This window comes from Echinops telfairi, unplaced genomic scaffold (genome assembly GCF_000313985.2).
Source record: "Echinops telfairi isolate 266 unplaced genomic scaffold, ASM31398v2 ScPeMD7_7467;HRSCAF=8505_1, whole genome shotgun sequence".
Lineage (NCBI taxonomy): Eukaryota > Metazoa > Chordata > Mammalia > Afrosoricida > Tenrecidae > Echinops > Echinops telfairi.
The window spans coordinates 29,263,636-29,278,893 of NW_022111368.1; the positions used below are offsets into that span (position 1 = coordinate 29,263,636).

Consider the following 15,258-nt stretch of genomic DNA (forward strand, 5'->3'; position numbering starts at 1 on the left):
GTGCCTCCGCTGCCCAGCACTGCCCAGGGGCTCTGCCCTGTATGCTAAGGGAACGAACAAAGGACCCAGTGAAACACGTCAAGGACAAAGGGCTCTGGGAGAGCTGGCTTGGCAAACAACTTCACCTTGAAGGCAGGCCCTAGTGAACATCCTGATGCAGGACTGTCTTCAGAGGTCATCCTGAGACATTCTGAGACGTGCCGACCCAGAGCAGCAGCCCAGAGAAAACAGAAAGAAATGCCGCTTGAGACCCAAGGACGGACTGAGTAACTAATTTGAAGGTTGCTTGACCATCTGCAGACCGGCAACCCCTCCCACTTGAAAGTGTCATAGAACTGGAAGCGCTCCCCTGGATAACGTCCCCTCTCACCTTAAGGGAGGGATCCACGTTGCCTCCGGAGGGAAGTGTATCTCATGGATGCTTAAGGTGATCTCGTCGTTATTCCGTTTGAAGTCACTCTGTGCTTTAATAAAACTGTGGCTTAAAACGCTGCTGTGTGCGTAGGTGAGCTCGGCTTATCTCTGGACACTAACAAGCCCCATGAGTTCGGAGCTTGCTAGTCCCTCTGTGGACTGACTACAGCCCGGGGACTGAACTTCACAAAAGTAGGTGCTCTGTCAGAAATTGTTGAGTGAATAAACGAGCCACTCCGTTGCCCAAGTCCGGCAGCCTACCCTCCACTTTCCCACTCGTAGCAAGTCCTGCCTTTTCTCTGTCCCACCTGGCTAATCCCTCCTCTGCTCTGCCAATGCCCTCATTACTTTCTCTGGGAATACTGGAATCTTTACAACAAATCTGATTAAAGAATGCCCAGTCCCACCACCCATCCTAGAATATGGAAACGGAAACTTCTGACTGCGCACAGGGCTGTCTTAAGCAGGCCTCACCCACCTGTCCTGGGTCCTCATCCACCTCTTGATCCAGCAGGCTCCGGAGCACACGGGACAGCAGGCTGCCTGACTTGAGCCATAAAGGGCTTGGTTGGGAGGGTGTGGGGAGCCCATGGGACAGATGGGAGGCTGGAGAACCAGGGGGTTAAAAGCAGGTATGTTTTTCTTCAAAGAGAAGTTGGTTCACTCTGGCCCCTTGCTGTGGCAGCGTCCTGGACTGGTACCACTGCATGTTTTGGGGGCCAGACTTGCTCCCCTTGGGCCAGGCTCTGTGCCTCCATGGATTTCTGGAACGAGGAGGAGGTGGACCTTTCTCTGTGCCAGTTATCAATGTCTTCTCCCTCAGCTCCCAAACCTCCCTTACTGCAACAGCCCTGAGATTCTGGAGCTGGACCAGGCAAACTTAATGCTAGACTTTGCTGCTAGAGGGCGCCCCGTGACTGCTTCCCAGGCTGGCTGTCCCGGAATACAGGCGCGCTGGGGGCAACTCCTTCTTTGGCAAGTTATTTTCCCGTTTTGTTTTTAGCTTTCTAGCAGGTAGCATCTTGTGAACCAGCTTTTGGCACCAAGCAACGTTTGCTGCTCCCGTCGTCGTCGTCGCACCGCTCAGCTCATGAATGGTTCACTGCCCTGCAGTAAAGCAGCTGCTGCATTTTAGCTCTAGCCTGGCGGTGCAGTGGGTTGGTGACTACAAGATCAGTAGTTCAAAACCACCATCAGTTCATCAGAACAAAGATGAGGTTTTTCTTCTCCTATAGAGAGTGACAGTCTTAGAAACCCACAGGGGCAGTTCTGCCCTGTCCTCTAGAACCACTATGAGTCGGCATTGACTTGATGACCGTGAGTTTATTTTTTTTAAAGTTATTTTGACTTTTTAAACGTATGACAGGTAATGAGGTAACCGCCTGTCCCCTCCCCCTCCCCACCCCCTGCAGAAGCTCAGTGAAGGTGGGTGGCAGGCTGTGTGGGCTCCACAAGGGTGAAGGGCCAAGGGCCACTTCTGGGAAAGGCTTGGCGTTCTGGGGTGGTGCCCATGGCTACCGCGCTCAGCCGCTGGTCAGAAGGTGGGTGGAAATGCTGCATAAGAAAGGCCTGGTGAACTCCTTTGGATTTCTACCAGCCACTGAAAACCCTCTGGAGGGGGAGAAACCCACGTGAGGCAAGGGACTGGCTGCCCATTTGCCCTGGGGTTTCTCTAGGGACCCTCCCCAAAGGTACAGATCGTTCACCGGTTTCCCATCACAATTCAGCCTCTGGGCACTCGTGGCTCAGGTGTAGGCAGGCGCGGGTGGCCAGAGGGTTGGTTTTTTTTAGTTTTTTTTCCCCCTGAGCTCTGGGAGGACTCCAAACAGCTTGGCTTGGCCCCCTGCCTCTTCCTATCCTGTGAGGTGGGCCACCCACCCTCTTTTCTGGCTCCCTGCCGCTCCAGAACACCGGTGATCCCATCTGTTTCCTTTTGTGTTTCTTTTCCCGATTTGAGTGTCATTCTTTTCAGCTTTCGTATCTAAAAATCTCCCTTCTCCTCCCAGCGGGTCCAAGGACTCCAGTAAAATTGGATAACATGCCCCCTCCCCCCACCTCTGCCCCCTCCCCCAGGGACATGCACCAGCTTGCTCCTAGCCTTTGGGTTTTTTTCAGATTTGGTTTTGCTTTTTTTGTTTTGTTTCAGGGTGTGGGAGTTGGTTTGTCTTTTAAAAATGTGTCATGAATAAAGTTGGTTTTAAACATATAGAAGGAAAAAGAAAATCCGTGGGTCAAGTTCTACTCTGATACACGGGGGTGGTCATGAGGGGGAGGTGACTGGACTGTCTGTCCTGGTTTGCAGTTAGGCTGGAGGTGTGAGGCTGTGATAGGTTTATTGTGCCAACCTGGCCAATAGGAACATGTGGGATTAATCAGGTTGATTAATCAGGTCGATTGTAGCATGCTGGAGTTTGTGCTGCTGCTATAGCTAGTTCTCTGCCTCAACCTGTGAGCTACACCACCTGTGGGCCAGGCCAGCCCACGGCTTCTGCCACTGGAGCTTGAGGCTCCTTTGAGACCTGCTTCACCACGCTGCTGGTGCGCACATCGCTTGAGCTTGCGGCTGTTGGATTCTTTTCTTGCTTTGCTTGCTTTCGATAGCCGGTCCATGGCAAGCTCCCGGGCTACTGACTGTCGGTGACCCACCCTGCTGCTTGTTGCCTGTGGACAGACTCTGCTTGCCTTGCCCCAAGGACTCTGCTGTCTGCTTCCTTGACCTTGGACCTGGAAGCCCACGTGAGTTGAAGGTCTTCCAGTATATTAACTGTTCCATGGAAGTGAGTTGAACTGAACCCTCCGTACTGCTGTGTGGACTAATGAACTGTTATATTCATTCTCGCTGTATAAATCTATCTATCTATCTATCTATCTATCTATCTATCTATCTATCTATCTATCATCTATATATCTATCATCTATCTCTATCATCTATCTCTATCTATCTATCTATCTATCTATCTATCTATCTATCTATCTATCTATCATCTCTATATCTATCTATCATCTATCTCTATCTATCATATCTATCTATCTATCTATCTATCATCTCTACATCTATCTACCTATCGCTATCTCTATCTACCATCTCTCTCTCTCTCTCTCTCTATCTATCTATCATCTATCATCTATCTATCTAAAATCATTGTGTTCTGGTCTCGTTTCTCTAGAGAACCCTGCCTAACACAGAGGTGGCTCAGGGAAGTTGGTAGGTATCCCAAGGATGCATACAGCCACACTGCAGAGCTCTGCCTAAGGCTCAAGTCCTCCACTTATGGCAACTCCTCCTGGGAGCCATAATTGCCTCGCCCTCCCTTACTTCACTGCATTGGGGCAGGAGTGATCTCTGGACTCACGTTGGGCTCATCAGACACCACTGGGGTATGTGAAATTGGGAGGGAGAGAGACCAGGAGACTCTCCTCATTTGGGAGCATCTTTTGCTGGTCATGTGAGTTGAGAGGCACAGAAATCACGTGTCCTGAAAAGATGAATGGAGCAGGGGTGAGAGCCAGAGGTCATTCTGGGTTCGGTGCCTTTCTGAGGTCTCTGCCTTGTCCTACTGACCGATGACCACTTTCTGTTTGGCTTGAGGTGCTTTAGTAGAAACTGGTGCTTGTAAATTGGTGACGTGTGAGCAGGACTAAGGGGGCCTCTCACTATGAGAGGGAGATTGAGTGTGGGTCCTGTGGCCCGCTGTTTGGGGACCTGGAGCAGACTGGGCTGCTTTGCTGTGTGGAGGTCTCTCTGCCTGAGTGGGGTGGGAAAGGAGGTGTTTGGGGTGAGGACAGGGTTTCTGCAGAATGTATAGGAATCCAGGGGCCCGAGGCAGGTCCTCTCTCTCAGCCTTCAGGATGAGGTCCCTAGGGGGAGGTCCCTGGGGGTGGTGCTCAGGAGGGGGCTGCCTTCCAGAGGCGGACGCATACTTTCTGTGGAGCAGCGCTCCCTGGTGGTGAGACAGTGAACTCAAGACTGCAGTGGGTGGGAGTCAAACCACCCAGAGGTGTCTTGGGAGCCAGGCCTGCCCCTCTGCTTCTTTCCAAAGAGTCTCCGTCTTGGAAACCGTGGGGAGTAGTTCTACCCTGTCACGTGGGGGCTGTTGGAGTCAGAATGGACTTGAGGCCAACTAGCGATGGGGAGTCACCACACACACACACACACACACACACGCACACACACACACACGCAAACCACCGCTGTCATTTGCAGTCAAGTAACTCTGGTCTTCATCACTGAGCAGTGTGTGAACCTGGCTGGCTACTGTCCTCTCTGGGCCGCAGAGCCAGGCCTGACAGAGACGATACCATGCTCGCCACAGACCCGAGGGAGCCGGAACTGGCATGATGGCTGGCCTCAAACCTGCCCCGAGCATAGCAGCCGCTCTCATGAAGAGCAGGTGCCTCAGACAGCTGACTGACGGCCTCCGGAAGAGAGGTCACATCTGAAGAACGTTTCCCCACAGATGGCCAGGCTTCTGATAACAGGGATGGAACACTTACCGAGTGGTTTCTATGCCGGGGCACCCGTCTAGGGACTCACCCCCACCCCCAATCCAATGCGCACACCTCGAGAGTGTTGTTGGCACTATTTCTAGGCCATTTTCAGATGAGAATACTGCGATAGCAAACAACTTTCCTAAAGCCACACAGCCAACCTGTGTCAAAGCTAGGTTTTGAACAGCCAGTCTGTGTCCCGGGTCAAGAGCATAAACACAGGAGGTTACACAAGAACGTGTGGGAGTCAGACAGAACAGGGGTGCACGTGTATTACTTAGCCCATCCTACCGTACGTCTAGGCTAGCGAGACAGGGCCGAGGCGGAGACCTTTCCTGTGCTGGCAGCAACTTGGGAAACCCTCATGGTAAACTACTGAGCCGGGACAGTCTGACCCTCAGAAGACCCAGCTGGCTCGTGGGGTTGTCTTGGGGCTCCCGGGGCCCCCTGTCGCTGAGACAGACAGTGGGTGGTGGTCCTACCATCGATCGCCCTTCAGAAAACCCTTCTCTAGCAGAGCCCTGGCGTCCCCCACAAAGGTTTCCAGGTTGTGGATGGGCGTCCGACCCAGGGTCTTGCTCATTTTCCCCAGAAGGATCTGGATTTTCTGCACCGTGGAGTGGGCTTCCGGTTCCCAGACGCTTGCCTTCTTCATCTCCCTCAGCACCTCTCCGGTTACCTGCTGGGGAAATCCACAGGGGGATGGGTGAGGCGGGCACGGCCCCCACCCCTCGCCCACCCCCAGGGACAAGTCCTCTGTGGCCATGACTCAGCGGTCCCTGGAACCTTCACTGGGGAACAAACCTGTGCTGCCGGTCCTGTACCTGGGGCCTTTCTATCGACTCCCCAAATGCACACCTGCATGGACTTGGTGCTGAACTCTGGGCACAGGTGTTGTCCGTGGGCGGGGTTGTAGCTGGTAACTGGCGTGTTGCTGGGTGGGTGGGCTTAGGGGCCTGGGGTGAAGTCAGTTGAGCTAGCAGGTGCCCGAGTACAGGTGGGCTATCAGCCTGGCGGAGGGCTGGGGGCCCTCCCCCTTACCTTGTACTTGGTGCCCAGGTTTAAGCGAATCCAGTTTGCGGGGCTGAGGAAGGAGAAGAGGATCTGATCCTGGCTCCAGATCAGGACTCGGATGTAGCGGTTGATCATCAGCGTGATGGGCTGGACCGGGGGTGCGTGGATGTGCAGGTTAAGGTCCCACCAGTTCCAGGCCTTGGGGCTGCAGCCCCTGGTGAAGTAGTAGCCCAGATTTTGGCTCAGGCTCAGCCTAGAGCAGGAAGGCAGGCCGGGCGGTCAGAGCCCAGCTCAGAGTGGGGTGCTCTCCAAGGCCTCTCCCTGGTCCAGAGAGCCCGGGCCCCTCTCTTTCTTTCCCTCTTCTCCTCAGCCCACAAAACAGCCCTCAGGTGCTCAGCAGGGGGAGGGCACCCTGAGCACTCTAGGTCTTGGTGGCCTCCTACTAGGTCCTGACCCCCACCCCCATTCAGTGTCTGGTTCACCCCTGGCTTCACTCCCTCAGGGGCTTTGAATGTCGCTTTTCCCACCCTAGGCCGCTTGTCTCCTTTTACCCTGAGGCTCAGCATCTAGGGTGTCCTCCTCAGAGAGGCCCTTCCTGATCAGCCCTGTTATGGACTGGTGTCCCCGCCCCCAGATACGTGCTGGGATGCTGACTTTGTGGGTGTGACTGTCTGAAAACAGGGTTTTCTTGATTTAAAGTTAATGAGGTCACATCCAAGTTGGGCAGGGGCTACATCAAATTACTTCTGTTATAAAAGAAGGCATACTGGAGGTGACAACATGTCCACACAGGGAGGATGGGTGTGTGTGTGTGTGTGTCAGACTGAAGACTGGGTCTACCAGCCCAGGGGCCAGGGAATGCCCAGGGCTACCGACAGGGCAGGAATTGGCAGCCCAGGCCCCGAGTTGGACATTTGTTCTCCAGAGCTGAGGAGTTACGAGTTGGACATTTGTTCTCCAGAGCTGAGGAGTTACGCTTCTGCCCCTTTGAACCTCCCGTCTGCAGTGTTGCCTGAGAGCAGCTCTAGGGAGCAGAGACCCCCCCATTTCTCAGCCACGCACTTGACTCGCTTTCTTCATATCCTTCACGATAAACTACAGGCTCCCCTCATTTCTTCTTTATCACCTGCAACTTCCCAGCCAGCCACGGATGTGCACGGAGCGGCAGACAATTCCTCTGGCTCCCTGTAGGAGGCTGGTCCCGAGTTTGCTAGGTCAGTGCTCCGGTGAACAATGAGGATCCCCTAGCTACTGTACGCTTCTTGGAAGAAGAATGGTCAGAGTGCTCTTTAGAGGCAGGGAAGACTTTGTCTTACATCCTTTGGACGTGTTGTCAGGAGAGACCAGTCCCTGGAGAAGGACGTCGTGCTTGGGAAAGTGGAGGGGCAGCGAGAGAGAGGAAGACCCTCCGGGAGATGGGTGGACCCGGTACTGAAACGATGGGCTCAGGCCTGGGAACAGCGGTGAGGATGGCGCAGGACAGGACAGCGGTTTTCCTGCTGGGTGCGTGAGGTCGCGATGGGTCGCGACTGACTCAATAGCACGCAGCCGCAGCTACACAGTCTGTCCTCCCCCACGGAAACGGAAGCGCTGCGAGGGTGAGCGGGCCACCTGGTCTGTTCCCCTGCAGGATTTCTGCTGCCAGCCCTGTGCTGGCACCTGCGTCCGTGTCAAGTGAGGAACTAGATTGAGGTGCTTCTCCTCAACTTGCCCAGGTCCCGTCACCAGGTGAGCTGTCTCTTCTTGACCCTCAGTTCTGCCTTCTGCACCCCATCAGAGCTCCTGAGAGGGCAGCACCACATCTCATAGTGTCTCAGTTTCCGTAGGCTGCCGTTGAAAGGGGCAGGAGGGGAGGGGCGGAGGAGCTTTGAAAACATGATTTATGGTCTCACCATCTGAGGAGCTAGCAGCTGAATCCAGGGTGTCGGGTGGGCCGTGTTGCTCCGGAAAGTCCCCCCTGGTCTCCGGAGGCGTTGGTAGCCCTGCACATCTGTTCCTTAGTGTTCCTGAGCGCGCAGTGGATGCTCTCTCGTGGCATGACTTCTCCCTCGCTTTCTCTCTCCTCTTTATTAAGCCGCCAGGCAGAAGGATTAGGTCTAGGACCCACCTACTCCAGCACGACTTTAACATCAGTCAAAGAAAAGGCTGTTTCCAAACGGGATGACGTTCACGGGTACCGGAGCCAGGACTTCATCTATTTGGGGTCCCAGTGGCACCCCTCACACAGAAAGCCGGCACCGGGTGTCGAGACCGCTTGTCAGGAGGACATGGAGCTTGGCTTTCTGAGACCATCTGTGTGTTCTTGCTGGAGAGGCTTGGGGCTTCCTCTGTGGACGGAGAGGACTGTGGGGACAGACTTGACCACCTCCTACTACCCTTTCCATGGAAACAAATCAGGAGTGCAGAGTGGTGCATCCAAAACCTGGGCCGGACGGCAGGGTCGAAGCCCGGCTCTTCTGCCAGCTGCAAGGTGTGTGGGCTTTGGACCACTGCTTAACCTTTTCATGCTTTAGTTTTTTTCAAACACTAAATGGGGCTAGCAAGAGTTCCTTATTCAAAGGGCTGCTGGAAGCATTACATTCCTGTCTATAGCAATAACACTTGGTGGTGTAGTGGTTATCCCTCGGGTTGCTAACCACAAAGTCAGCAGTTCGAGACCACTAGCCACTCTGCAGGAGAAAGATGAGACTTTCTACAATCCTAAAGAGATACAGTCTCAGAAACCCGCAGGGGCAGCGCTCTCCTGTCCTGTAGGGTCACCATGCATCAGAATTGCCTCGCTGGCAGTGAGTTTGGTTAGGGACAGCAGTGAAGTGACAAAGATGAGAATTTCCTGGTTACCACTGATGGAGAGGCGGGCACCCTTCAGAGCTCCCCACCCCCTGAGGTCAGAGGTCTAGCTCTGGCTGGGGGCGCGAACCTTGGGGCTTAGGTGCCCTCAGGAAAATGAGACCTAGAACAAACAGAAATGGACTGAATCTGGAGGGGCCTCTTCAGGGGTGTGTCATGTGTGGACATGTGTCCTCTGAAAACCTGTGTTGAGGCTCTAACCCCTGAGGCCCAGGAGGGATAGTGACCATATTTAGGAACAGTGTCTTTGCAGAGGGCCTACTGCGGTCGAGTGGGTCTCAGAAAGGAGGAGAAGAGAGTCGGAGGGAAATGAGCATGCGAAGGTGACGTTAGGCTGCCCCCAGAGGCCCAGGATTCGGAGACCACCAGGAGCTGGGACAGGCCAGGAAGGGCCAACCCCCAGCGTCTTTGGGACAGCACGGTCCCGCTGACACCCTGAATCCAGTCATTCGATTTGGGCGGTTTGAGCCCACCAGATGACGGTGGGGCAGTCTGTTTCCTTGGAAACCCACAGGGGCAGTTCTACTTGGTCCTACCGGTCACTGTGAGTCAGTGACTGCCTGGCAGTGGTTGAAGAAAGGAAGAGCAGCTCTTGGGGAGGGGGGGGGGCGGTTGGAGGGGGCAAGCAGTCTGTGAACAGGCTCATCTGCTAACCACATTAATGCGGTGAGGACCCCCCCACCCCAGGTGCATATAAGAAATGCCTGGCTGTCTACAGGGTGAGGAGGGCGAGCTGTCGGTGTACTTGAGCCCACCTGTCATTAAGCGGTTAGCAGGTGTGTGGAAACGCTTCCAAGGACAAAAAGGTAGCAGGATGGGGGGGATAGGGGACGGTGAGGAAGGACGGGTTTCTACACCCTGAACTGAAGCCAAGGTGTTCTGGGGGAAGTTCTTCACAGAATCAAAGCTTTCCCAGAGCCCCAGGGGAGCCCGAGTATCAGGCCAACTCCTCCCTGAGGGGGCCAGGTGGGTTCCTCCGGGAACTTTAAGGAGGGCACTGAGTGATTTCTCTGAGGGTCTCCTGTCTTTATCTTATTTAAATAACCTCAAGTGGAAAACAAAGCCCTTTGAGTTGGGGGGGGTGGGGGTGGGGGGCAGCTGCTGCCAGCTTTTGGAACCTGCCACTTTCCGGAGCCATAGAGACTCAGGGGAGATAAGCTGTGGGTTCCCCCGAGGTGGCCCACTGGCAATTGCTGGAAGCTTCGAAGGGCCCTGCTGCCCAGGCTCCCTGAAGGCCCTCAGCCCTCAGCCCCCCTCTGAGCCTCATCCTAGACCTTCGTGTGGAGAGCTGAGATTCAGGGATGATGTGGGTGCGACTCTCAGACACCTGGTCTGATGATTTTCAAGAATGTCCCAGAACGACTCCCAGTGACTCTGCGTGTGCTCAGGGAAGAGAGTCCTGGTCCCAGTTTCCTCAGAGAGCCAGCGTGGCTCCTTCCCTCAGGATGTCGGCTTCTCCAGGGTCCCTCTGCCCTGACAGTCAGCACCCTGAGGGAGAAGCGGCCCTCATGAAAATCCGAGGGGGTTCTCGCCCCGGTTTCCGTTGTACTTGGTGTACCATCCTGTCCCACCCACACAGTCCCTCCCCCCACCGCTGCCCTCCCCCAGAGAACACAACACAGTCACGGGGATGGGGCTGGAAAACCCCTAGCTGAGAAAATCATCTTCAAATCCAAGGTTGAGAGAGTTGGGGGGGGGCGGGGGAGACTTTTTGGAATAACCAAAAACAGTGCTAGTTTTGACTAGCAGGAAGAAAGAAAGTTGAGAGCTGATCTGAGGTCATTAGCATTTCCCATGCCATGGCCATCAGGTTCTTCTGACCCCTGGTGACCCCACGTGTTTCTGCAGGAGGGATTTTCCAAGCAGCTCTCCAGGCCCCACTGCTAAGGCCCCTCTGGCTGGGGTTGAACTCCCACACTTTGGCTAGGGGTCGAGGGGAGGGGGCTGGGGACCCCGACACACGGCGACCTTTCCCAAAGGAGATGGAGAAGCGTCTTGAGTCGGCTCGCTGAACTTCTTCACCATGACAAGACTGGGAACTTACGGACTAAGACCATTTATAATGAAGTCTGGAGAAGCTGCATTGCTGAGCCCCGTATCTGCCCGTGAATTCTGGACACCACCCAGGCCTCTCCAAAGCCCTGCAAGCCTTCTTCCCGGAGGTCCCAGAACCGAGAGGGGTGGCTCTTTCTAAAGCAATTCTCGAAAGAGGTGCTTAAAATGTAAGCCACCGAGTGGGATCGTTCTGTGCCATGACCCCTGCTTCTCTGCGGGGGAGGTGGTGGCTCACAGGGAGGGGCACATATCTCCCCCCTAGTCCAACTTTATATCCACCTCTTATTTCCAAGGGTAGGTGGATGAATAAATCCATAGGTGGGAGACAGAGAGCCACTTAGCTGGTGAGGCAGGAAGACAGAGCATACTGGGAACCAAAGAGCCCATTCTGCTCCTCCACCAGCAGGGAGCATTTGGGGTTCAAGCTTAGTAGTCCTTCAGGGGTACAAATGCTTAGGCAAGCTTAGGAGTTCCAGGGTGGGGCCAACCCCAAAGGTTGGTGGTTTGAGCCCACCCAGAGGTGCCTTTAGCAAGCCCCATGGAGCCTGGTTCTACTCTGACACACATTAGGTCACCACAAGTTGGGCTCGACTTACCAGATAGCTCTGTTTTCATCGTAGAAGGTGGCATGGCCGGAGTTGTTGATCAGGGCCCGTACCCACATGCTCTCAGTGTCTTCCAGAATGATGTACGTGAACTTTTCAGCAAAGGTACCGAGGATGAGCATGGCCAGGTTTCCTGATGGATAACTAGGAGGTGGTTAAGGCACAGGCTTTCCCCTGGGCTTCCGGGAAAAGGGAGATCCCTCAACAAGCAGACCCGGCCCCACCCAATTGACAGTGGATACTAGATCTGGCCCGTCCCATCAGGAAAGAGGATTTGGAAGACCACGCCAGTTGGGTAGAGAATGATTTTTCCATCACCTTGGTGTCCCTGGGAAGAAAATGAAAAGTACCAGCTTGTCCCAGTTGAGAGCATTCCAAGAGCATTGTGCTGGAGAGCTTTGCACTCGCTTCTTTCTGCCCTGGGAATGCTCACAGGCTGTCCTGGCCACACCCGCCTGGCCTGGCCCACAGCATCCACCCGGCCCAGTGCTTGCTGGGAGCTCTGGAGAGGAAACAGCTCAGAACTGCTGCGTTCCTATCTGGAGAGGGAAGAGATAGAACTGGGTCTCTGTGTGTGTGTGTGTTTTGTACAGATTTTAGACAGTATTTCAGTCACTCTAATGGTTTACTGGTATAGTCACTTACAAAAATTTCTTCTTGGATCAGTTTTAGTAAATTGCCTTTTTAAAAAGGAAAATGTTAAGTTTTCAAATTTATTGTCAAATTTCAAATATCTTCTTGGATCAGTTTTAGTAAATTGCCCTTTTAAAAAAGGAAAATGTTAAGTTTTCAAATTCATTGTCATAGTATTAATTTGCATAATGCATTTTCTACATCTCCAAAATATCTGTAGTTATGCCTCTACCTTCATTTTTAAGCATTAAAAAAAACAAAGCCAATCCTTGCCCAAAGATTCTCCTGCTCAATCTTTTCAAAGAACCAGCCTTTGGTTTGTTGATTCCATTATTTCCTTATTTTGTCTGGTGTTGATATCTGCTCTTATGGTTTTCCTTTATGCCCGATGCTGTTACTTCTGTTATCTTCCGAGTTCCTTAGTTGGGATGCTGAGCGCACTGCTTCCATTGCCCTTTCTCGTCTTGTGGCAGCTGAGGCCGCTGCTCCCGCCTGTCCTGTCCCCCCTCTGTCCTCCTCCTTCACTGTGGCATTTGAGGCTTTACATTTTTCCCAATGAGCGTAGCTAGCTGCTTTTCATCTCCACTTGCTTTTAAATATTTTCCAATTTCCAACAAATATTTCTAAATAACAGTAGTTATTTAGAAGTATGTTTTCAAATTTTCAAGATGTATAATGCGCTTTTGGTGATCTGATGGTAATTGCCCGTTAAACTGCATTAGGGAAGAGACCATAGTCTGCACGAGACCTGCACGTTTTGTTCTTTTTCCTTTGTAACGCGTTTTATGGGTTGTTTTGAGATCAGTACAGAAACACCATGAACAATTTGTACACAATTCATAATGCCCGTGCCCAAATCCTAAATTGGCATGTAGATACAATTCTTTTATAACTTCCAGTGATTTTCCAGCTGTAAGTTTGGAAGTAAAAAATTGGGATCAGTGGTGTGAGGGGTGATACTGGGAGGGCAGAGGGAGAGTGGGTTGGAAAGGGGGAACCGATGGCAAGGATCTACATGTGAACTCCTCCCTGGGGGACGGACAACAGAAAGGTGGGTGAAGGGAGACGTCAGACAGGGCAAGATATGACAAAATAATAATTTATAAATTATCAAGGGTTCATGAGGGAGGGAGGGGGAAAATGTGGAGCTGATGCCAGGGGCTTAAGTGGAGAGCAAATGTTTTGAGAATGATGAGGGCAATGAATGTACAAATGTGCTTTACACATGGATGTATGTATTGATTGTGATAAGAGTTGTATGAGCCCCTAATAAGATGATTTTAAAAATAATCAAAAAATTTTTTGAAGGGGTTATGAAGTTCCATTATCTTCAAATGTTGATAAGCTATTATATCGTAAGTTCCAGTAATTCACAATTTAACGCCATGCACAGTACACACTGGAATGTTCAACCCTGCACAGCCCAGAACACAGTGAACAGGAACACTGGACTGCTATGACCACAGGTGTTATAGTATCCACACAGTTCTACAAGATGGTCATGAAGGTGGATGGTTTTCAGACACAATTCTAAAAACAACAACAATATGGAGATAGAATTTTACATGTTCAAGTTATATAAATGCAGGACAGTTGCTTCAAATTGTCATTATGTATGTTTTGTATTAGGGCTACAACACCGCCCCCCCCCTCCCAATCCCATGAAATGTTATGTTGACACCCATGACAGTCAAATAGTCCCATAATTGCAAGTCTCTCTATTTTCTGGTTTTGCCAAAAAAATAAACAACCAGTAAATGATTTCACGTCTTAAAAAAAAAAATTCACACTTAAAAAAAAGGTGTGTGTGTGGGGGGATGAAGTGGGATTTCCTCTTAAAAATGTTTCTAGAGCTGCTAAATATTTGCATTTACAAAATAGTTGATAAAAATATTCCTCTGGATTGTACAAGAAGGGAGATAACAGGGCCCATGGATAGGACATGGTAGATAAACATGAATCAGACTTGGCTTCTCTTTCTCCTGCTTCATCAGAGGCTGGGTGCTCCTCTTTTTTCATGATCCGTTTTCAGCAGGTAAGTCTTGAGTTTCTTGGTCTGCTACTTCAGCCTTTTTTCCCTTTGCTCCCCGTTTCCCTTTGGCTTGCGCTTTTTTGTTTGAAGATTTATCCTTCCCTGCTGCCTTTTTCGGCTTTGTCTCCACTTTTGCAGGCCTGGTTTTCACTGGCAACCCTGCCCATCTGCTCTTGGGCCCTTCCTTCACCGCCCCTTAAGCCCAGCTGACCCTCCTTTTGGGCATCTTGGCTGTGGGAAGGGTGCTTGTTGGACGCTCGCAGACCACTTCTTGAAGCTGGGTTGTCTGTCTGCTGCTGCTCTGCCCACTAGGACCAGCAGCGGAGTTGTTTGGAGAACTGCGGATCGGCTCTTTAACATCTGCTGAGCTTTGTTTTGTGGCCGAGTGTGCGGTCAGTAGGACAAATGCTGCATGTGTATTCAAAAAGGATGGATATGCTCCAATTACTTCCAGTCCCCACAGTAGTGTTAAAATCTAAGCCACAAAGTAGGGAGATGTTGCTTCATGAGTGTCTTAGTGAGTTCTTTAGAGAAGCAAACCCAGTGGTGCTTATACCTGTATAGATAGAGAATACCTGTATATAGAAAGAATACCTGTATATAGAGAGAATACCTGTATGTAGAGAGAATACCTGTATGTAGAGAGAATACCTGTATGTAGAGAGAATCCCTGTATGTAGAGAGAATGCCTGTATATAGAGAGAATACCTGTATACAGAGAGAATACCTGTATGTAGAGAGAATACCTGTATGTAGAGAGAATACCTGTATATAGAGAATCCCTGTATATAGAGAGAATACCTGTATGTAGAGAGAATACCTGTATATAGAGAATACCTGTATACAGAGAGAATCCCTGTATATAGAGAGAGTCCCTGTATATAGAGAGAATACCTGTATATAGAGAGAATACCTGTATACAGAGAGAATACCTGTATATATAGAGAATACCTGTATATATAGAGAATACCTGTATATAGAGAATACCTGTATACAGAGAGAATCCCTGTATATAGAGAGAATACCTATATATAGAGAGAATACCTGTATGTAGAGAGAATACCTGTATGTAGAGAGAACACCTGTATGTAGAGAGAATACCTGTATATAGAGAGAATACCTGTATATAGAGAGAATACCTGTATATAGAGAGAATACCTGTATATA

The 15,258-nt window shown here is 51.4% G+C and overlaps 1 protein-coding gene across 1 annotated transcript in view; it reads right to left on the reverse strand.

The window, feature by feature from the left end:
* Window positions 1-5,380: 5,380 nt before the first annotated feature.
* The window catches only part of ERICH6B (glutamate rich 6B), a 32,620-nt gene continuing 22,742 nt past the window's right edge, over window positions 5,381-15,258 (reverse strand). Inside the window, exons 7-10 of the mRNA XM_013005134.1 lie at window positions 11,669-11,754; window positions 11,418-11,570; window positions 5,944-6,169; window positions 5,381-5,584 (exon numbers count right to left, since the gene is read on the reverse strand). Of these exons, the coding sequence (XP_012860588.1) occupies window positions 5,381-5,584; window positions 5,944-6,169; window positions 11,418-11,570; window positions 11,669-11,754 (669 nt within the window). The remainder of the gene's footprint in view (window positions 5,585-5,943; window positions 6,170-11,417; window positions 11,571-11,668; window positions 11,755-15,258) is intronic.